The sequence below is a fragment of the Panthera leo genome, chromosome A3 (genome assembly GCF_018350215.1).
Source record: "Panthera leo isolate Ple1 chromosome A3, P.leo_Ple1_pat1.1, whole genome shotgun sequence".
NCBI classification, from domain to species: domain Eukaryota; kingdom Metazoa; phylum Chordata; class Mammalia; order Carnivora; family Felidae; genus Panthera; species Panthera leo.
Window position 1 is genome coordinate 51,942,756 of NC_056681.1, and position 22,909 is coordinate 51,965,664.

At 37.1% G+C, this 22,909-nt stretch overlaps 1 protein-coding gene across 6 annotated transcripts in view; it reads right to left on the minus strand.

Moving 5' to 3' along the window:
• Window positions 1-6,038: 6,038 nt before the first annotated feature.
• LIMS1 (LIM zinc finger domain containing 1) overlaps window positions 6,039-22,909 on the minus strand; it is a 156,455-nt gene continuing 139,584 nt past the window's right edge. For 5 of the 6 annotated variants that reach the window (XM_042931839.1, XM_042931840.1, XM_042931838.1 and 2 more), the window contains exons 3-10: window positions 16,941-17,007; window positions 16,014-16,134; window positions 15,442-15,591; window positions 13,916-14,066; window positions 13,312-13,404; window positions 12,488-12,536; window positions 11,075-11,150; window positions 6,039-8,757 (exon numbers count right to left, since the gene is read on the minus strand). In XM_042931839.1, coding sequence (XP_042787773.1) covers window positions 8,643-8,757; window positions 11,075-11,150; window positions 12,488-12,536; window positions 13,312-13,404; window positions 13,916-14,066; window positions 15,442-15,591; window positions 16,014-16,134; window positions 16,941-17,007 — 822 coding nt within the window. In that variant the 3' untranslated portion in view covers window positions 6,039-8,642. Of the gene's footprint in view, window positions 8,758-10,202; window positions 10,887-11,074; window positions 11,151-12,487; window positions 12,537-13,311; window positions 13,405-13,915; window positions 14,067-15,441; window positions 15,592-16,013; window positions 16,135-16,940; window positions 17,008-22,909 lie in introns of those variants that run through there. The other variant, XM_042931842.1, reaches the window with a different exon arrangement.

The window sequence follows — 22,909 nt, forward strand, 5'->3', positions numbered from 1 at the left end:
ACACAAGCTTACATATGAATGTTTATAGCAGCATTATCAAAACAGCAAAAGGTGGAAACAACTCAAATGTCCATCAACTGTAAATTTATAAACAAAATGTGGTATACCCACATAACAATATTATCTAGGGGCACCTGGCTGGCTCAGTTGATACAATTTTAGATTTAAGAACATATGACTCTTGATCTCGGGGTCATGAGTTCAAGTCCCACGTTGGGTGTGGAGCCTACTTAAAAAAAAATATTAATCTGGCAAAAAAAGAATGAAGTACTGATGAACCTTGTGGTTCAATGTGGATGAATGTTGACAAAATTATACTAAGTGAAAGAAGCCAGTCAAAAGACAACATATTGTGTAATTCCATTTATGTGAAAATGTACAGAGTATGCAAATTCGTAAACACAGAAAGTTGGCTAGTGGTTGCTAAGGGATGAGAGTGGGTAATGGGAGGGACTGCTAACACATATGGGGTCTCTTGGGGTGATCGAATTGTTCTATAATTAAATCATGGAAGCGCTGACCAACATTGTGAATATACTAAAAAGAAAAAAAACTCATTGAATTAAATTAAATTAAATCCTCTGGAGAATGTGGGTATTTTTGTTAAGGCAGACAATCTAGCTGATTAGGTTCAAACCACAAGTTCCAACTCGCCTTCTGTGGTCTATGGTTCCAAAGTCAGTTCAGTTTCCAGAGTGCTGACAGGGCTATTCAAGTTCTGTCCCACTTGTGTGCCACCTAGTGGCCAACTGAGGACCGTGGACGGTGGTCTGTCAGTTCAGCTCAGTTCTTTGGTATGTGGAGCAGGACCAGGTCCGTCCAGGGGTCGCTCCGAAAGGGGCCCTGGAGTTCATAAACAGGTTTGTGGGGTCACTTCCCTGAGCAACTCTCTCTGGGAAATTTCCCTGTTACTTTTGTTTCCTGCAGGTTCTAGTTTTTAGTCTTCTGATCAGAAAACTGAGGCTTTACCTAAGCAGCTCTGCCAGGCATTTTGCATTTGCGGCCAAGCAGCAGGAGGATGGAGTCGGAATAAAAGCAACACCATTTTTACCCTCTTGGGTTTCACCCTGTTGGGCCTACAGCTCAGTTGGAGAACTCTCTCCCCTTCAGAGTTTTGGCTCCTGGGACCCAACTAAATGGGAATTCTCACAGGTTCTTTTCACAGACTGTTCTCTTTGCCTGGAAAGCTCCTTTCCCTTTTCTCCCTCAGGAAAGCTCTGCAGTGTCTTTCAGCCCCAGTTCAGCCATCACCACCTTTGGAAAATCTTTCTAGACTTTCTAGAATTAACCATTTTCTCCTCTGAGAAATTTCTCCGCATCCTACTCCTATTTCTAATGTTGGTTCTTACTGCACTATGTTCTGAGTCATTTTTTAATGGCCCCTGGTACACTGTGAGCTTTCCAAGGCCTGAACGTTTATTGCTGTTTCACTGTCTTCCAGTGCAGTGGCTGGCAAAAGTGTACACTCAATAAATGTTTCTTGAATTTACTTTTAGTTTACCCTCTCTCCACTTCTATTTGGCGTCTTTTTATCTGGTATGGGAAATTCATTAAGCTCATTGGAATTGTGTGTAGGGGCACTTGGGTGGCTCAGAAGGTTAAACTTCCAACTTCGGTACAGGTCACAATCTCACAGTTTGTGGGTTCGAGCCTACATCGGGCTCTGTGCTGACAGCTCAGAGCCTGGAGCCTGCTTTGGATTCTGTGTCTCCCTCACTCTCTGCCCCTCCCCTGCTCGTGCTCTGTCTCTCTCTCTCAAAAATAAAAATAAAAACATTTCTAAAAAATTTTTAAAAGGGCACCTGGGGGCTGAGTTGGCTGAATGACCAACTCTTGGCTTCGCTCAGGTCATGGTCTCACAGTTTATGAGTTCGAGTCCCACATCAGGCTCCTCAGCTGGCAGCATGGCAACTGCTCTCGCTCCCACTCTCTCTCCCACTCTCTCTGCCCTTCCCCCTCTCGCTGTCTCTGTCTCTCTCAAAATAAATAAACTTAAAAAAAAAAAAAAGAATCGTGTGTAAACTAAGCAGGTGAGAAGCAAGGGTCTAAGAGATTTTTCTAGGTAATGAACATTCGTGCATGGACTTTATATATCTTTCGTGTTTTTAAAGCTTCTGGTTTCTACTTTTTGCCTGTATTCTGGCAGAAGTTGCCAGAAAGCTTGGTTCCAAATAGTTTAGAACTCATCACTGTACACAAAATTAAAAGGCCTTAGCTGTCCTCTGAAGGAATTTACAACTTGAAACAGGGAAATAGCCATGTCAAGTTTTCAAAAGTAGAGAAATGTGGGTTAGACCCCACATTTAATCAGGAGGTATCATTCTTGAATATTATTGAATTGAATATTCAATTGAATTCAATTGAATTGAATATTATTGAATCTTGAATATTCTTGAATATTAATGTTTCCTGATTATTAATTGGAAAGCAGTAGGAATAATTTTCAAAATGTTGATATGTTGACCCCAATAAACCCTCTTATGGGATGTTAAAGATATGTGCAAATGAATATCCTTTTAGTAAGCTACTGCTTTCATGCTTGTCTCTAACAATTTGGGGATTGAGATCTTCTTCTTGGTCCATATAAACAAAACTTAGGTTTCTAGTAGGAACACAAGCCAGTCACCTGTGGTACAATTTTAGATTGAAGAAGCTACTTGCCTGTTGCCCGGATTAGTGACAGTCATCAAGTGGAGATTGCCTACTTGATCTTGTGGCATCAAAAATTCTAATATGACAGCGGGATTAGAAAGTACAGAAGGAAATTCCAAGGTTTTAGACGTGAGAAAAAAATAATGTTTTTTCCTTCTGAAACACTGGGGTCTCCCCAGTGGAGTCAGGTGAGGCAGGTCAGGACACAGGAGCAAGTGCACTTGTGTGGCCCCACGGTGACTGGAGATTCTAGGTGAGGGGGTGTGTCTGAGGCACTGAACTCATGGTCCACCCAGTAAAGTCTTAAGGTTGAGGTGATCACAGTATGGTTTGGGGAGCACACCTGGAACAGACCTTTACTTTCAACTCTACAAAGTTAGAATTTGTGAGAATTTATACAGGAGAGGCTTTTAGCTCACCATTGCTCCACAGGTGGAGGAAAAATTGCCAACAATATCAAAAAAGATGTAAACAATAACCAATTTAACAAAACACATTCAAAAAATAAAGTTAGCATTTTGGTTACTATAGTATAATACTAATTTTGGCAAACCAGACAACACTACCTGAATTGGAATTGAGTAAAGTCCCCCCTTTTTCCCTGCCAAAAAACTCCAAACAAAAAGTTTAGGAACCATCTTAATAACATTTTTATGCATTTTCTCCATCTATTTAAAATGGCTTTTTGTACCTTTTATGATGATATTGTGTAAGATTTTGGATCCTGCTTTTGGTATTATAAGCATTTCCTAAGAGATTTTTTAAAAAGGAAGGGATGGCATTTGTGTTTTTAGAAAGAAAACCCTAGGTGTGGACATTGTGCTGGTTCTTAGCTTTGAAAGTTCTTGTAGACTAGCTGACACTGGTAATGGCGTGATGTATGCCCAGGTATGTGTCAGTCATTTAGCAATCGCTGAGCTCCTACTGGGCGCTGGGCCCTGGAAGTGGCTGGAAGGTACAGGATGAAAACAACACAGTCTTTTCCTCCCAGAGTCAACCTTCTGGTGGGAACATAAACCAATATGCACAGACAGACCTGACAATAGGTTAGGGCCTGACTTCGAAAGTCCTTGACACAACATTTTTTTACATTTTTGTCAATTGATTAACACAGATATTATTATTTAATGTTTATTTATTTTTGAGAGAGAGACAGAATGCGAGTGGGTTAGGGGCAGAGAGAGAGGGAGACACAGAAGCAGAAGCAGAAGCAGGCTTTAGGCTCTGAGCTGTCAGCACAGAGCCCAATGCGGGGCTCAAACTCACAAACTGTGAGATCATGACCTGAGCTGAAGTCGGATGCTCAACCGACTGAGCCACCCAGGCGCCCCAAAAATTTTTTAAAACATTTATTTATTTTTGAGACAGAGAGACAGAATGCGAGCAGGGGAGGGGCAGAGAGAAAGGGAGACACAGAATCTGAAGCAAGCTCCAGGCTCTGAGCTGTCAGCACAGAGCCCAATGCGGGCCTCAAACCCATGAACCCTAAGATCATGACTTGAGCCGAAGTCAGACACTTAACTGACTGAGCCACCCAGGTGCCCCTGGGAACTTTCTACAGTTGAAGCGATGGAGTGTGTACATGTGGGGCAGGGAGAGGTTGTTGGGGGCGGAAATAATAGAAATCAGCCTGTACTAGCTCTACATTCTGGACAGATGGTGGTGCCACTACAGGAAATGAGGAAATGCAGACTTTAGGAAATGAAAGTGGGCCAGGGTGCCCACCCCTGGCCTCCTCCCCTGCCTGGCCAAGTGGTATTCCCCTCTGAAGATCCAGCTCCTCTAGGAGTCTTTCCTCCCCGGCTGCAGGGGCTGCTGCTGCTGCTGTGATCTAGCAAAGCCCTAAGCTCACCTTCACAACACTTCCCACGTGGTGCTGTAATTGCCCATCTCTCCTACTTGGGCGAGAGGAAGCCAAAGATCTGACCTGCTCAGGGCAGGAAAAGACTGTGAGACTCACATCACAGAGGCCCTGGAACCTCTACGTTTAAGGAGGACTAAGGCTCAGGGAGGGAGGGTGCAGTGGAAGAGGAAGAGGTGCCCCTTGAGAGCACCAGACACAGTGCCTCAGGGCTTGCAAAGTGATGTATTAAGATCTCTATCTCTTTTGTTAAGAAGTTCAAAATAACCAGAATTATGGTGAGTAGCAGGAAGACTCCACCCCCATTCTATATGGTTCCAAGATTTGGGTTATACACAGTAACTAGATCATTTTCTTTTATTCATACACGAGTATATTTTATAGTTAGAACTACTTTAATTTTCTCTCTCACATACACAAACACACACATATATACATCTCACCCCCCCCACCCAAGTAACAGCGTAGAAATATGTATAAGTTTGGAACCACAGGAATACTTGGTTCAAATTCTGGATATGCCACTTTTAAGTCATGCAACCTCCAGGACCTACTTAACATCACTGTGCAACTCCTCTGCTATGAACTGGGAAGAATTTTAAGTAACTCATACAATTGTAAGGATTAAATAAGATAGTATTTGTGGAAACCGCCTTGCGATCTTTATGTAGAGAATGTTTAATTTGGTATTTTTACATGGATGTAGATACAGGATTACTTAAATTGTGTTCCAAAGAAACTACATTTAAAATTGGCTTTAAGTGAACCTTTTTGAAAAAAATTGATATAATTGACATATAACATTATATTAATATCAGATGTACATGATTCAATATCTACACTTGTAAAATGATCACAGGAAGTCTAGTTATCTATTACCATACATAATTATAAAATTTTTTATTCTCAAGAACTTTTAAGATCTGCTCTTGGCAACTTTCAAATATACAATATAATGTTATTAACTACAGTCACCTTGCTGTATAGGACATCTTCATTTTATAATGAAGTTTGTACCTTCTGACTTCTTTTAACCATTTTTCCCACTTTGACACCCCACTTCTGGCAACCACCAATCTGTTCTCTGTATTCTAGGCCCCCTTTTTTTTTTAAGATTCCATATGTTCATGAGTTCATATGGTATTTGTTTTTCTCTGACTTATTTCACTTAGCATAATGCCTTCCAGTTCCATCCATGTTGTTGCAAAGGGCAAGATTTCCTTCTTTTTTGTGGCTGAATAATATTCCATTGCATAATACACCACAATTTCTTTATCCATTCATCTGTGGATGGACACTGAAGTTGTTTCCAAAACAGTTTTCTTACTAGAGATTTTATTTTTTTAAGTAATCTCTACACCCAACGTGGGCCTCAAACTCACAACCCCAAGATCAGGAGTTGCATGTGCCACTACCTGAGCCAGCCAGGGACCACCCCCTCACCAGCTGTTTTCTTAAACATTAGTCCTATCTTCTCATAGTTCTAGGTCTCAAAGTCATTCAAATGAAACAATGTGCAATAGGATTAGTCTTAATAATTATGAACATTTATTAAGCACCAAGAGTATACTGCAATGGTTGCTATACAAAAACATAATTAACAATATAGTGTCCCTGCCATCGAGCTTACATTCTAAAATGAAATACAACAATAATGCTGTAAGCCTACCTCAAAATTTCCTTAACTTAGAAATGGCTATTTTGGCAAGTGAGGCAAAATGACCTATCATTTTAGGTACGATATTAATAAGGCTTTGAACATGATCCAAAGAATGTTTTACTTGTACTCAGACATTTCCCCCAATTATGTTAGGCTTGGTATGAAAAAGAGCACTTAGAAATTGGGTAAGAACAATGAATTATTTCAAATTGCCTTGTAGGACTTTAAACAGAGAAATGCTTACTAGCCTGAGTTTTTCCACAGCCAGGGAAAACCCCATGAAAAGTATTATGAACTCAACCAAGTCTTCTATTCCATTTGCAACTTTTTGACTTCCTCTTCCTTTCCCACAGGTAAGGGCTCCAATGATGTCCCTTATCAAGGAAGGAAGTATTGCATCTAGACAAAATACCCTAGAGTATTAGAACTTCCAGGAAATACCAATTCTTATTTTAAAAGAGTGAGCAAAGACAGTAGTGGGACATCTGGCTATAGGAGAGGCCTGGCTGTGTAAGATATGTAAACAAGCTGAGCTGACTTCATGCATCTTCAAAATGATTAAGACTATGGGTAAATGGCTGCTCTTCTGTTCCTTATTTCTGCCGTAGGGGTATTTGAGAATTTAGCATCAAGACCCCAAACTGCCAAAGCCTGCACTATTTGGCCTATATCCATAGTATAGTATTTAATAAATACTTTCAAGGTTTTCCTTGCTGGTTACATATTAGCTGACGAAGGCACACAGATGGATTTTATTCTTACTGTCCAATGCAAAGACTGTTTTAAACTTCTGAGTACATACAGTCTTAAACTATATATTGTTTATTTTCAATCATTGATAATTCTTTGAACTCTAAAAGAACACTAAAAAATAATTGGTTATAAGTTATCTGAAAACCAAGATAGAATTTACTCTTGTAAAGTGCATGCACAAACTTTTAAAAAATACATGCATACAAATACTTTAATGGCAGAGTGAGTAGCATCCTGAGTTGTTTTTTTTTTAATGGCAAAACAGTATTTCAGCAATTTTTTAAAAAACCAATACTTTCCTCCTTAGAAGTCTGTCTTGGGAACTTACTTTTAAATGAAAAATAGCAGCAGCAACATTTAACAATTACTCACAAAATTTGCATTGCAAACAAGTTTGCCAAGAAAGAATGGTCTAGAAACTTCAGGATAAACTTTTAAAAAACATTTTATAAGGTAGAATGATTCACTACTTTTGATCTAAAATTGACATTTAAACATCCCCTTCCAATTTAAAAATGTCATTTTTACCTCCTACTTAAATAAAATCCAATTATGAGATTTGAAATGAAAAACTTGAAACACATATCAATATCATTCTTTTAAGATGACAAAAATTAATTTCAATGTGTTTCCCAAAAAAAGGAGAGGAAAAAAAAAAATCTCATCTTAGTGGTGGCAAATGAATTTGGGTTTACAAATCTCAATCAATGCACTTATTTTTGGTATTGCATGAAACAGCTAGGATTCCTGAATTAAGTATGTTTCTAAGGCAAGGCAAGTTTGATTATGTATGAAGAACAGATATTAGTCAGCATGGTTATAAAGGCAAGAAGACCAATACATATAAATTCACTTGTTTTTAAGCGATACATTCTAAGCTACATAAAATTTAATTTTGTGTCCTAAGACTACATCTTTGACCTTAAGCTTAGAAGCATAATTGCTGTAATCCATTAAAAAATACTTCATTTTTTCCAATATTGTAAAGTGTACTGAATTTTCAAATGTCTAGTATAAATTTTTTTTTGCAAAAAATTTAAAAAGGCATACTATTAGCTAGCTATAACTACTATGTTAAGTAACTGTATGAAGGAAGAGTTTCACAAGGAGAACAAAATATAAAACTAAGCATAGTAATTATTGAATTTAACAAAAAATGAAATCAAGTAGTTTTGAATGCACTTGTTTCTTGTCTTAGTATTGTGTATATTCATTTTATAACTACTAGTTTGATAAACATACTAACATTCTACAAGATTTGTTTTTCTTGGTTGGTTATTTTTCTTCCTTATATCCTCCCCAACAGCTGTTGGAATTTATTTTCTTTCAAATACAAAGTAAAATAATGTTTCTATTGTATCTGAGTCATGTGAAAGCTGACTCCCTATTTTCATTTTTAAAAGTTAAATTAATTTTTTTGGACCTTGATTAACATGTAACATTTAACCATGTGTTTTTGCTGTTAAGTATAGTCTACATTTCAACAAACTGATAGGGTATTTAACAAAAGCATCATGATCTCATCTGTGTTTTAAATATGATTACACAAGCTTTTTTTCTTTTTTAATGAGAAAAAGGAGATAAAGAAAACCATTCATATAGGCCCTCTTCACTCTCAATTATTTTGAGATACAGCTTTAAACAGGGTGGACCAAGTCAAGTAATGTTGGTAATCTCTTTTCTTTGCACAGAAGAGAAAAAACAAAAGAAAGGAAGTTATTTCCTTCCTAAGGTCTCAGCTAGTTTCTTAAGTCTTTTCTTCAGCTCCAACGGAAATTTCTCATAGCACTTCTTACAGACTGGCTTCATGTCAAACTCCACAAATTTATTCCTAAAGACAGTAACAATAATAAAAGAAATCAGTAGAAAGGTATTTAATACATATATATAAATAATGTGAGGTAATTTTACTGAAGTAAATGAAGATACAATATGGTGACATTAATATTCATAGCAAAAAATGAATTCTAATCTTAATTCTTGTCATTGTGGAGATGTAAAAAAATTATAATACCATTGGAAAAAAACTGTCCTTATAAATTGATCTTATACATCTCTCTGTTTAATACAGAATGTACATTACATTTTAGTCCGTGCTCACATGTATACAGGAAATCTAATGTCAATATAATTTAGGTAGTAGGGTCAATCACATGTTCATGTACCACAAGAACACTTTAAAGAACAGTTATTAAAAGCCAGGAGTTGTATTTTTGTAATGTGAATGACTTTCTCTTTGTTGAAGGCAATATCATTGTACTTAATATTTTAAATTAGGGAGCTATAGGTTTTATCTTTCCTTGCATGAAATGATTTGCCTCCTACCTCCAGCACCAAAAAAATTATCTTCAAAAAAATCTGAAATCATAATGGTTTTTTGGTTGGTTGTCTGACAGAAAAGTTGGTAGGGGAGATATAAGAATGTTTTTAATCACTCTTAAAAAACAGAAATGAAATAGATTGCCTGTGGTTCCATTTTGTGAATGGTTAGCTGTATGGAGAACTCAATGTTTTAAAAGCTAGAACAATACACATTATCTATCAATTTGTTTGTAAAACAGTTCTGGAGAGCACAGGTTTCTAGACAGCCTCCTAAGTATCTGTCATGCATTTCCATTTGGTAATACCATTACAATCGCTCATTACTGTTGAAATCGAGGGTCCTAAACTGTGAACTGAGTATATGCACAACCTTGTAACTTTTGCATTTTCCTAACTTGTATTTAGGCAGCATTTCTGGAACAAATTTAGTGGTACTTTGTTATCTATGACAAATGATTAAATCAGGTGATGTAATTTTAAAGAATAAGGTTAATAACAAAGTTAATTCCTATTATATTTAAAATGAAAAATCTTTTATTTTAAAGCATTACATGGAAATTATTCTCTAGCTATTTTTCACAGAGCTCTTGATGCTGATAGAAATTCAAATGATCTTATTTTTCCATTGACAATTTGATTTAAATAGTACTAATGAGTTACAATATTCTCCCAAAGACTTCTTAGAACAAAAGCTATTAAAACTGCCATTTTTTTTAATGAGGGAAATAAATTATCATTGCTTTCAGAGATACTGCTAAGCAAACCTTCAATTGTTTTAATTTATATTTGAATTTTAATTCCTCTTTATAGAAGGAAACACGAGAACTGGAACAATAAAAAACTTTCGTTGGAGTGCAGAACATAGTGATAACCATGAAGAAAAAAGGACAATCATGCTAGGAATTCAACAGAATTTCAAAGATGGAAATATTTCCCATAAAAATCAGGAATAAAGTAAGTAGGCTTTGAAAACATCAAGAAAATGAATCCATAAACAGTAGCATATGGGTATTCTGTGAAAGCAGATTACATACACCAAAGACATTAGAGCTCTTATTATGTACAGTAGATGGTCTTTGCTTAGATATGAAACATGCTGAAAGGATTTAACTTAATGCAGAGCTTAGAACATGTGATGATTGGAGTTTATCAATTAAATCATTTTAGGCAAAGAAACTGAAAACCAGGATTTTAAAAGCTGCAATTATCAGAGAAAAATTCTTTAAAACTTTCCCTAATGTCTACTAAATAGAGATTGGAATTCTTCCCTTTGAATCTACTTAAAAAAAAAAAGAAGAATCTTAGTAATTACCCAAAAGGCCCAGCTCTACAGAGGACAACTACTTGTATTTCAATCTCTGGCGGCTACAAACACATGCCAAAAGGAAGAGACAATAAAAAAGCAAGAGACAAAAAGAGAACAAAACACATTCTAAAGGACTAACCAAAGAAGAAAGTAGTGAAAATGATGATAGAAGGGACAGAAAAGTTTACAAACAGACTGGCTTTTTCTTTTTCTGCTTGTCCTTATCCTTTGCTTCTCTCTCCCGTTTGGCAAGTCGCCTCTTAAATTCTTCTGGCATTTTTTCATAACAGTGTTTGCAGACTGGTTTGAGATCAATTTCAACAAACTTATCCCTTTGAGCAGGACAAAGAAGGAATAGAAGAAACAACATAAAACAATTAAAGGAAGAACCTTTACATTCAGAGGCCTAAATAGAAAGAATAAGGAATCAGATAATTATTTTTAAAAATACTCTATTTAAAAAAATGTTAACCTAAAGTTTTGGTCTTAGGATTCACACGGGACTGAACCGCAGACTTACTTGAGTGTTAATTTAGTGTTGCAGGTAGAACAGGCAAAACAGTTCACACACCAGGCCTTATTCAGAGCAGAGACCACTGGAGAAAGAGCAAAGACACATGGTCACACACTTTGGCGTTCCAAGTGGCAGCGCTGACATCCTCAACTCAAACAGAGCTAAGGGTGCCTCCACAACACTTAGAAGAGGTTCTGAGAGGCTTTTTTGCAAAAGAATCACAGGACTAAAAATCTCAGTGCCATTAATTAATGTTTACTGAATCAATCCAATTAATAAATTAATTAAAGGCTATTTTTTCACATTATTAAAAAAACTGAGCACTTAATGTCTTCCGTGACTGTAGGGTTCATCTTAAGGAAGATTACCGTTGCCTTTTTCAATCTTTATTTACAGTTAAAACTTTTCTTCTTCCCTTTAGAGTATCCTGTGAGGCACATAAACAGTATGTACCATACCTTCCCGCCAAAGCCTGCCCTCTCACTCTGTGCATGGTGCAGTGTGTATTTAACATGCATTATGTCACTCAGATGAGCTTTTCTGGCACAGGGCCTGCCTACCAGCACAGTCTCCACTACCACTGGCCCAACAAAGAAATATAGACTAGGTAAGTAATTAAAAAACAATCCAGACGTTAACTTATTTGCCTGTCTTCCAAAGCTGACAAAAAGGAGAGCTTCCTTTGACAGCTTCTTTCACCTGACTACTATGTCACATAGGAGGGAGCTAAGTTTTATTTTCTATGGCACTAAAGATTGCTCTCCTGAAGTAATCCTTTTGCAAACTGCATCATGGGCAGTGTTTCACAAAGTATTTCCCAGGTTGGGTTTTCTGACAGGAAACACGAAGCATGTTGAAAACAGGAATGTTTAAAACTTTGCCAGGAAGTTTTTGGCAAAACTGTGCTAGTGGCTATTAGCAAACACAGCTGCTTCCTTTCTGTCCCAGTTAATCAGCCCTGCCTACTTACAATACAAGGCTGGTAAATGCTAGAAATGTCTACAGAAAACTGCCAGGTTTTAGCATCTGCAGGGTTAAAGTGACTCTTGCTAACTACCAAGGCAGATTAAGCTGTTCCTAATAAACACTGCTCTACAGCTTCCAAGTTCTATAAATCCAGGGCATGGAAATAGAAACAGATCTCAAGGTTGTTTCACACAATACGTACTGTATTGAATGAATGGTTCACACAATACGTGCTGTAACAAGCCTGAGGCACTGCCCTAAAGTATTGTCATAAAGGAGTAACGAATCCAACTTGTACGATATTATCATCTCTGCTATGAATTACTTGAGAAATATGCCAAAGAAAAAGTAACTGATAATGGTCAAATGACAAATAGTAATCAATCTCTTTCTGTTTTTGTGTCATAATTTTGACACAAAATTATGCCATATAAAATCCCTACAGATACTTACCATCACCTTCTATAACACGGTTACAGTGGAAACAAACATCACCAAATAGCTGAAAATGAAAAAAAAAAGTGGTAAAAATTCAAGACATGTTAGAACTAAGGTTCAGAACACCAAACATTTAATACAGTTTCAGTTCTTTCTACCACTTAAAAATAAACAGCTGGCTACCTAGATCCAGAATTTACCCTTATTAGAGAAAATGAGTAAAGTGCATTGACTAGTTTTTACTTTTTACAGTGAAGATAATTTACTTTTCATCACTATCAAAACCCAGAAAATGGCTTTGGAAATGTCCCAGATTTAAGGAGGCTAAAGAAAATGACAACCCTAGACTGGCTCTAGTACTGAAGTGGAAAAAAATGATTCAATGACACTATGGGTTCAAGTGACAAAATGGAATAAATATAATAAAGTATTATATCAATACTGATTAACTATGATTATGTGAGACCACTCCATATTCTTGGGAAATAAAAACTGAAGTATTTAGGGGTAAAGGGCCATGATGAACTTCTGAAATACTTCAGAAAAAAATGTGTGTATATATGAATACATACATTTGTATATGAAGATCTGTGCATTTATTAAGTGTGTGTTTTTACAGAGAGTGGGCCAATGCAAATGATGAAGTAAAAGGTACATAGGTATTCTTCACATTTTTATTTTACAACCTTTCTGTTGACTCTGAAATTATTTCCCAAGTAAAACATTAAAAAATAAAATCTATAGTCCAATGTACATTTTCCAAGAGCTTTCCTTGTAGCTAAAATATTAAGCTCAAACTTATAAAAGTATATCTAGTATCCAATAAGTATGATCAATACCTGGTTATAGTGGGTTTCACAATATGCCAGGCCTTTCCTTTCATAATGTCGATGTCCAAGAAATGGCTTTTCACACTTGGCGCAAACAAAATGCTGAAAAAAATTGCTAGAGGTAATTTTTGAGCTGCCATATTTTATTTATTTAATAAAGTAAAACCCCAAAGTTAAATTATTCTCAGAGAAGGTACATGAAAGTTTGAGGTAGTTATTTCATTTGGCCAGGGGTAACCCTGGGACACTTTCAGTCTTAACTTAATTCAGGTGTCTTGAGTTTTTGACACGTTACTTTAAGACACAGCCTTTTTAAACAACACAGAATGAGAAAAGAGGTCAACATGTTAATATCATCTATAAGGGAGGGGCTGCTGCTGGAAATGGACCATGACACTCCTGCCTCGAGAAGGATTTAAGAACAAAAAAGCACACCCTGTATCATTACTGAGAGATCACAAAAGTGTGTATATTCTGTATTCTTAATTTTCTACAATGTCATTTGTCTTGAAAATGTCCGTATTTAATCTTTAGAATTTCCTAATCTTGCCAGCACCTCTGAATGATGGAAATTCAAAAGTACTAGTTAACCCTTCCACCATTTACGACTCACCTCCACATGCCACTGCTTGCCCATAGCATTCACCACACGCCCTTCAATGGGCCGTCGACAAGCGCCACAGATGGGGACCCCCATTTTATCATGGCACGGCAGACAGTACAGCTCTCCTTTCAGCTCCCGGGCATCAGCAGTCAGCTCCTTCCTGTCCATGAGAAATATATCCAACTGAATACTACTACCGAGAGAGAAAAACAGGCAACTGAGGAGACTGACATACTTTTTAGCAGGTTTTTGAAGATCTCACTATAACAACCTTCTTTTCCCCACTCTTAGTAGTGCTCACAGTAACCTAAATTAATAGGTTTGAACCGGTTTCAGATTCCTATCAAAACATCAATGTCAAGCAATAATGATAAAATGTACAAATAAGTCAGATATATACCATCACATTGGTCATATTTATCACTTCCTTGTCTATGATCACATGATAGTCCTTTTGTCTTCCTGAAAAAGCTAGAGAAGAATCATCACAGTGCTTGGGACAGACTTGGAGATGTTATCTTTACAAAATAACTGAGGTCTAAAGTTAGAGATTAGCTCCATTTACTAACAATTAAACTGTCACCAGCTTTTAAGTTACAGGTTAACAGAAAATAAAAGAAATGCCCAGAACCTTCCTTCCCACAAATGCTTAAGTTCACTATTCTTTTCAGTCTCCTGCATCAATATTACCATTTAGGCAGAGGTGGCCCTAATTAGCCAAATGGACTTGTTTACATTTCATCTGTTTTAAGTAATTCTCCAGAAGTACTAATGACAAATGAACAGAGAAAAATTCCACCAAAGGGAAATAGGCAAGAAAATGAAATAAGGTACAAACTGATAATCCCAAAATAAATGAGGTGGCTATACTCATAGCACAAAGCTGTTTTCTTGATCTTTAGCTTACCTTATCTCTGTCCACCCCCACTATAATTTAGCATGTATGTTCAAACTGATTATAGTAAAGTAACTTTTCCCATTAAATTTTTAGATAGCAAATTTAAAAAATCATAGCTGAACAATTTATCATGAGTCTTTGAAGAAAATAAATCCCTTTAGAAGTAAATAAAATTAAATAAATGTAGTTTAAGATATTTTAAGATAATACCCTAAGTATTACAACTGTAAAAGTTATATATGTACAAAGAGAAGACTTTTTAAAGGTTTTTTTTTTTTTTTTAATCCTGTATTGAAAAAGCACAGTGATCAAAACAGTTTTTGGGATAACTGAATTTTACCACTAACTGAATACTAAAGGTATATGTATATATGTTATATGTACACACACACACAGGGTGTGGGGAGAGTGTGCTGCACACACTCAAATGTGGCAAAATGTTAAGTGATGAAACTCAATGATGGGTATGTAGGTATTCTTTGTATTAGTCTCTTGACTTCTTCATAGGTTTAAAATGTTCCAGATTACAAGGTGGAGAAAAACAATCTGGTGTGCTGGAGTAAAAGATACAGAAAAAAAGTGATGTTTTACTTTATTTCCACGGTTTGTGCAATAAAAAGGGAAGAAATTGCAGTACCCGCAGTTGGCACAGTTGAAATGGTCTGGATGGTAAGGGTCATTCTTGAATATCAGCGGTTGCTCATCGATGATGGCGTGGCATTTCTGGCAGATGTATTTTCCAAGGCCTCTGGCTTTCTCACGATTATGACAGGGGCGACACAGATGTCTAAACAGAGCCAACACTTTTTTAGAAACTTAAGTTTAAAATCTGAGGTTCTAATAGTTAAAAAGAAATATGCTTCTCATGTCTCTGAAAAGAAGTGAATAATTTAAAAAAAAAATCACACTTGGCTTAACAGCAGAATCAAGCCACTATTTTTTACATGAAAATTTATTTATTCCAACCCAAGTAATCCAACTGATCTTTAAGAAACTCCATCTTAACTACGTATCTCCCTTTTGTTGGCCCAGGGACACCAATTCTACGGTCCTCTCCTAACAGCCGCCAGATGAGCCAATACAGGCTGCAGTCCCTATACCTTAAACTCAGTGCCTGAAAGCACCTCCTCACAGCCCTAGGGGAAAACAGGCATGACCTTGCAGTAGTTACTTCTCCACCCACACCTAACAAGGATGGAAAACTCCTACCTCCCAGCATTCTTGACAAATCCAATATCTGCCAGAACTTCCTGGCAGAGGTCACAGCGGAAGCACTCAGGATGCCAGCTGTTATTCATGGCTTTGATAACTCGGCCAATGATGAATTCACCTGTGGGAAAGGAACACACAAAGGATGTCCAGGGTGCGTCTTATTGCTGAAAGCAGTAAGGCAAAAGACACAAGGAAAAAGAACACATTTAAACCTTTCTCCACAACTAGGGGCTTTCTACATACATATCGACCACAGTAAGTACTGCATTAGGAAAAAACTCTATTTCATCTGAGTCCTTAGTTTTGATTCTGTGGTCAAATTTTTGGGCTGTCTTATCACATCTCTGAATCTGATTTTCCTTTTTCAATGATACACTGGGTTCTCTCAAATGCCTTTTGTTTATTTCTGGTCATTGCTGACACAGCACATTTTCTTGAAGCCTATACTTAATTAATTTCTTCTTTCACTAAACTTTAGAACATTCTACTCAGTTTCTCCAATTTCTGGAGACTCTCTAGTAAAGCTGCTAGCAACCCATGAGGTGGCTAAAATGCAAGCAAGTTAAACACTTGTGTTACACACAGCAATCCTTAAGCATGTGAAGCACCCCTCCAATGTTTTCCCTGTCTCTCTCTTGGCAACCTCAAAAGCGAGTAAAGGCTGAATTAACAGGGGACAAGAATATTCCAAAGGATCATCTAATAAAAGTCCTAATCAATCCCCAAAAAACTTTACACTAGATGTCCTTAAAAAACATTTCTCTCTGGGTTTTGATATTCTTCCAGTTTGTTATATATTAATGATAAGGAAAAGGATGTACAAAGTACCTGAATGCTATTTATAATGAGCACTAAACACCATTTCCACCATTGACATAATTTTGAGACTCACTTTTTACTCTGCTATTCAGCAGTAAAACTTACCACACTGATGACAGCAAGGAGCAAAGAGCATCTGAAAGTCATGTTCACAGTACTTCCTTCCTTCAAACTGAAATAGAAAGTACCATCAGCTTGTACAGATGAAACAATCACAGGATGAATATAATTATTCTGTGGAGACATATGGAAAGATGTTTTTGAACTAAGAGCCCTGCCCTAAGAATTATAATTCTACTGAGATGTTTAAAAGCAGATGTACTTTTGTACTTTACCTACACCTACCTGCATGTGGGTACAGGAAAGACATACTCAACAACTGGTACTATGGCTCCAGAGTACAGTGAACTCCCTCTAACAATGATGAACTATTTTCTGGCTTGCAGACTCACCTTTAGGAGTCTAATGAGAGCAGTGGACTCCTCTCCCTAGAAAATACACATATATACACAAACCGTTTCCCACTTTTTTTACGTTGATATCTGAAATGTTGTATTATAAACTTAAATATTTACAAAGGGTAGATAGTCTAGTATATTTTAGATCTAAACATTTTAAAATGAGGCCAAAACCCATTAAAAAATATTCTATTTTAGGGGCGTTTGGGTGGTTCAGTCGGTTAAGCGTCTGACTTTGGCTCAGGTCATGATCTCGCAGTTCATGGGTTTGAGCCCCACGTCGGGCTCTGTGCTTTGGATTATGTGTCTCCCCCTCTCTCTCTGCTCCTCCCCCATTCATGCTCTATCTCTCTCTGTCTCTCAAAAACTAAACGTTAAAAAAATTTTTTTTAAATTCTATTTTAATAGTTGGAAAATTCACATCCTCTACTTCTCTCCTTGAACTATTTCCATTTCATTTCCCACAAAGTTTTATCCTGGTATGATATTTTTTCCTAAATTCCATACTAAAGTCTTTAACAGGTCACCCTACCATACTACTCAGCAATTAAAATGTATATAACAAAACTTTAAAATTTGTTTTACTACCTGAACCCATGAACTCTAAAAGCTAAAAACATTTTTTATTCTGGATTAAGTTATCATTATAATTATTAGTACACAAATAGTTAAAACATGAATATGTGTACAAATGTCAAATTTTACTTTCCACTATTTGTTTACTTAAGCCTATCGTGGAGCAGCTGGGTACCTCAATTGGTTAAGCACCCGACTTCGGCTCAGGTCATGATCTCACAGTTCATGAGTTGTAGCCCTGCATCGGGCTCTGTGCTAACAGCTCAGAGCCTGGAGCCTGCTTTGGATTCTGTGTCTCCCTCTCTCTCTGCCACACCCCTGCTCACACTCTATCTCTCAAAAATAAATAAACATTAAAAAATTTAAAAAAAAAAAGAAAAGTGTCTCAATGAGATGAGCAGGGCTCCCCTTCCTCTCACAATTATTCCATGTATCCACAGATAAATAGGACTTACCAATGGAAGAGTTCAACATGAATTTCTATTTTGGGGGCTGCTTTTTACCCTCTTCACATAAATAAATCATGAGAATTATAGCATGTCTCCCTTTGTATCTTTGAACTCCTTACAATGTTCACATATTGCATATTGTTTGACTATCAAAATCCATTTTTAGTGATGTAGCAGTAGTCAACTAAATTTGGTCAATTGTGGAAATTAGCTGCAGATTTAGCTCAATTTATTGAACATATCCACTATAGCTTAATCTGCAGACCAGCCCAAGTAGATTTATTTTGTGCCAGAAAAAGGCTTACTTCATTTTGAAATTCAAATGGATGAACTCTAATACGTTTAATGAATCTGTTTTTAAAAAAATTTTTTAATTCATGTTTATTTTTGAGAGAGCATGAGCAGGGAAGGGGCAGAGAGAGAGGGAGACACAGAATCCGAAATAGGCTCCAGGCTCTGAGCTGTCAGCACAGAGCCCAATGCGGGGTTCAAACTCACGAACCGTGAGATCATGACCTGAGCGGAAGTTGGACACCCACCTGGGTGGGTGAGCCACCCAGGCTGGATGCCCCCATTTTTTTTTTAATTTTTAAATTAATGTAATGAATCTGTTTTCAGAAGTTACAAACAGATAATCATAAATTGATATGCCATATTACCCAGTTCTCTGGCATAATGCACTGTGGGTAGCCCCAACCAGAAGTTATTTATGAAGTAAATACGTTCCTTTATTGGATGTTACAAACATATATAGAAATCAGATGTTTAGCTTTTAGCAGTAATTAAAAAAAGAAATCAAGGGGTGCCTAGGTGGTTCAGTCGGTTGGGTGACTGACTTCAGCTCAGGTCATGATCTCATGGTCTGTGGGTTCGAGCCCTGCGTTGGGCTTTGTGCTGACAGCTCAGAGCCTGGAGCCTGCTTTAGATTCTGTGTCTCCCTGTCTCTCTTCTTCCCTTTGTGTTCTATCAAAAATAAACATTAAAAATTTTTTAAAAAAGAGAGAAATCAAATATAAAGACTCAGAAACAACTCCACTGATTTAGTTGGAACCGATAAACTTTTTTATTGGCTACCCTAGTCTTTTAATTTTTTTTTATATTTATTTATTTTTGAGACACAGAGTGAGACAGAGTACAAGCAGGGGAGGGGCAGAGAAAGAAGGACACAGAATCTGAAGCAGGCTCCAGGCTCCAAGCAAGCGTTCAGTACAGAGCCTGATGTGGGGCTCAAACCTATGAACTGTGAGATCATGACCTGAGCCGAAGTCAGTCACTTAACCGACTGAGCCACCCAGGCGCCCCATCGGCTACCCTAGTCTTAATCCATGTTGAAAGACTGGGCTCAGAACTGTTGGTGTCAACTGGCCATGTAGCTTTATTCTTCTTTTTAAAGATTTATTTTTTATTTTTTATTTATTTTTATTTTTGAAAGAGTGTGAGCAGGGGAAGGGCAGAGAGAGAGGGGAATAGAGGATTTAAAGCTGGCTCTGTGCTGACAGCAGCAAGCCTGATGCAGGTCTTGATTTCAAGAACCATGAGGTCATGACCTGAGCCAAAGTCAGATACTCAACCAACTGAACCACCCATGTGCCCCTGGCCATGTAGGTTTAATAGCAAAGACTGGTTAATGATAACAATGCATCACAACATTTTTAGTAGGAAAACAGAATGTTTTGTGTGCCACTTATGTGTGTGTGGCAGGTTTATTATAATTTTTAAAATCAGTTCTTTTTAATGGAAACAACCAAAAAAAAATCTGTCACAGAATTTGGAGACCATTAAAACATAGTTTAATGAGAAAAAAAAAAAAGAAACATTCAACTTTTAGTTTGTATTTAATGAAAGAGAAAGACATATTGCTTAAGACAAAAACAAAATAAGTCCAGCAGTTAGCATATATACTATATTTGCTAGCAGAAGGTAGAAAAAAAATATAGGATTGGTTGCAATTTGAGTAAGTCTTTTAAGACGTGATTCAAATAGGTAGCATAGAGTGGAAGTTAAGAACACTGACCATGGATCCAGAATGCCTGAGTTTAAATTCTGGCTAAACCACTGACTGGCTGTGTGACTTGGGTCAGGCTGTTTAGCCTCTCAGTGCCTTGTGAGAGTCACAGACTTCTGTTTTGGCTCTGGCTCCTAACATATACGCATCATGTTCATAATTTCTTACCAATGCTCTATGCTTTGCTCTCACAGACCTCTCCCTTTAAAAGGATAAATCCTGTGATATACATATACAATGAAATACCACTCAGCCATAAATAGGAAGGAAATCATGCTAGCTAGCTAGCTATTTATTTATTTATTTATTCATTCATTCATTCATTCATTCATTCATTCATTTATTTTGAGAAAGAAGGGGAATGTAAGGGGCAGAGACAGGAGAGAAAGAGAATCCCAGGCAGGCTCCTCACTGTCAGGGCAAAACCTGATATGGGGCTTAAACTCACAAACCATGAGATCAAGACTTAAGCTGAAGTTGGATGCTTAACTGAGCGACCCATATGCCCTGGAAATCCTGCTATTTGCAACAACATGGACAAACCTGGAGGGCATTATGCTAAAAGAATTAAGTCAGGCAGAGAAAGACAAATACTGTGTGATCTCACTTATGTGTGGAATCTAAAAATGCCAAACTCCTAGAAACAGAGTAGTCTGATAGTTACTGGGACCTGGAGGGATCAGGGAAATGGGGAAATATTGTTTAAGGGGTACAAACTTCCAGTTATAAAATGAGTAAATTCTGGGCATCTAAGATACAGCACAGTGATTACAGTTAACAACACTGTATTGCACACTTGAAGTCTGCTAAGACAGTAGATCTTAAATGTTCTCACCATACACACACACAAAAGGTAATTACATGAGGTGATGGATGTGCTAACCTTACTGTGGTTATCATTTCACAATATATACATATACATATGAAATCATCATGTTGTACACCTTAAACTTAATGTTATCTGTCGATCATATTTTAATAAAACTGAAGAAAAAGGATGAGTCCTTTTGAAATTAAAGATAAAAAAAGACAAAGTCTTAACAGGAAGTTGTCATGATTACTCCCTACATTTCCAAGTCTGCTACAAATCTGAACCCAGAACAGCCAGCACAGTTCCTAAAGCTAGGCTTCATCCTTATCAAGAAAATACAGAAGGCAGGGTGCCTGGGTGGCTCAGTCGGTTGGGTGTCCAACTCTTGATTTCAGCTCAGGTCATGATCTCACAGTTCGTGGGATCAAGCCCTGCATCAGGCTCCATGCTAACAGTGTGGAGCCTGCTTGGGATTCTCTTTTCCTCTGTCTCTGACCCTCACCCCACTTACGTGCACCTGTGCTCTCTCTCTCCCTCAAAATAAATCAGTAAAACCTTGGCTTGCAAGCATAATTCGTTCCAGAAACACGCTTGCATTCTAAAGCACTTGTATATAAAGCAAATTTGAAGAACCATTGGCTCAGGTGTGATCATGTGACATTTGGCATCATGTACTACTTGTATTGCAAGGCACTGCTCATTTATCAAGTTACAATTTATTAGAAATGTTTGCTCTTCTTGTGGAACACCTGCAGAGTAAGTTATTCGCAATGCAACGTTTTACTGTAAATAAAACTTAAAAAAAAAAAAACAAAGAAAATACACAAGGCAGGGAAAGACTAGAAGCCTTATGGGTTTGAGGACTCCTGACTAATGACTTTTTATTGGTGTTCTGGGGCAATTAATCACAGTAAGATTTGAGATTCTTTTCTCTTGTGAAGTGGGAAAATCAAGTGCTACTGTGAATACAAATATATTATCAGAGAAATCAACTTTAGGAAGAAGAATCCAAAAATTTAGTTCTCTCAAACCAAAATACAAGGATCCAGAAATGGATCCCTTGAAACCATCCATAATGCAAACCCTTTGCATACCCTGGGCTGTGCTTATCCTGTATGAGGACTAATGAAAGAGAATTTCTTTTGCTAGAACAAGCTGCCTCTTTTCTACAGGTATAGACATGATCAAACACAGTTATGGGCCTGATATCCAAGCCCAGGAGAAAGGCCAGAAGTTGATCCAAAGTAAAACTCTAGGATAAAAATGAAAAATCAGAAATCATAAATTTGAAAAAATCAAACTTTCAGAAGTACTACCTTTCTAGGTAACTGCATGTTACAACCCAAAACTGGTTTAAAATACCCTCAGCTTATAAGAAATATTAATTTGAATTAATTCAATATTCAATATTGAATATTCAATATTCAATAATTAATTAATTAATATTGTTGAAACGGAATGTCTAAGAACCCTACTTGCTGCCACCTGCCTGGAACAGGGATTGTTCAGTCTGGTGGAGGATTAACTCCAACCAAAAATAGCTCTGCTTTATGTTTTATGTTTGAGTTCTGTGAAGACTCTCTTTCGAGGAGGGTGGGGCTTGATTCTGCTGCTTTAAAGAAAGCTCAGAATTAGAAACTTAGCTGGTAGTCTCATTTCAAGGCAAGTGCAAATGTTGACGATCTTCACTTGGTGATTTGTACTGGTTTGTCATAAATTGCTTTGAACTGAGTGGGTCAGCAGATAAGCTCCTCATCTAGTTGGGAAGTTTCCTC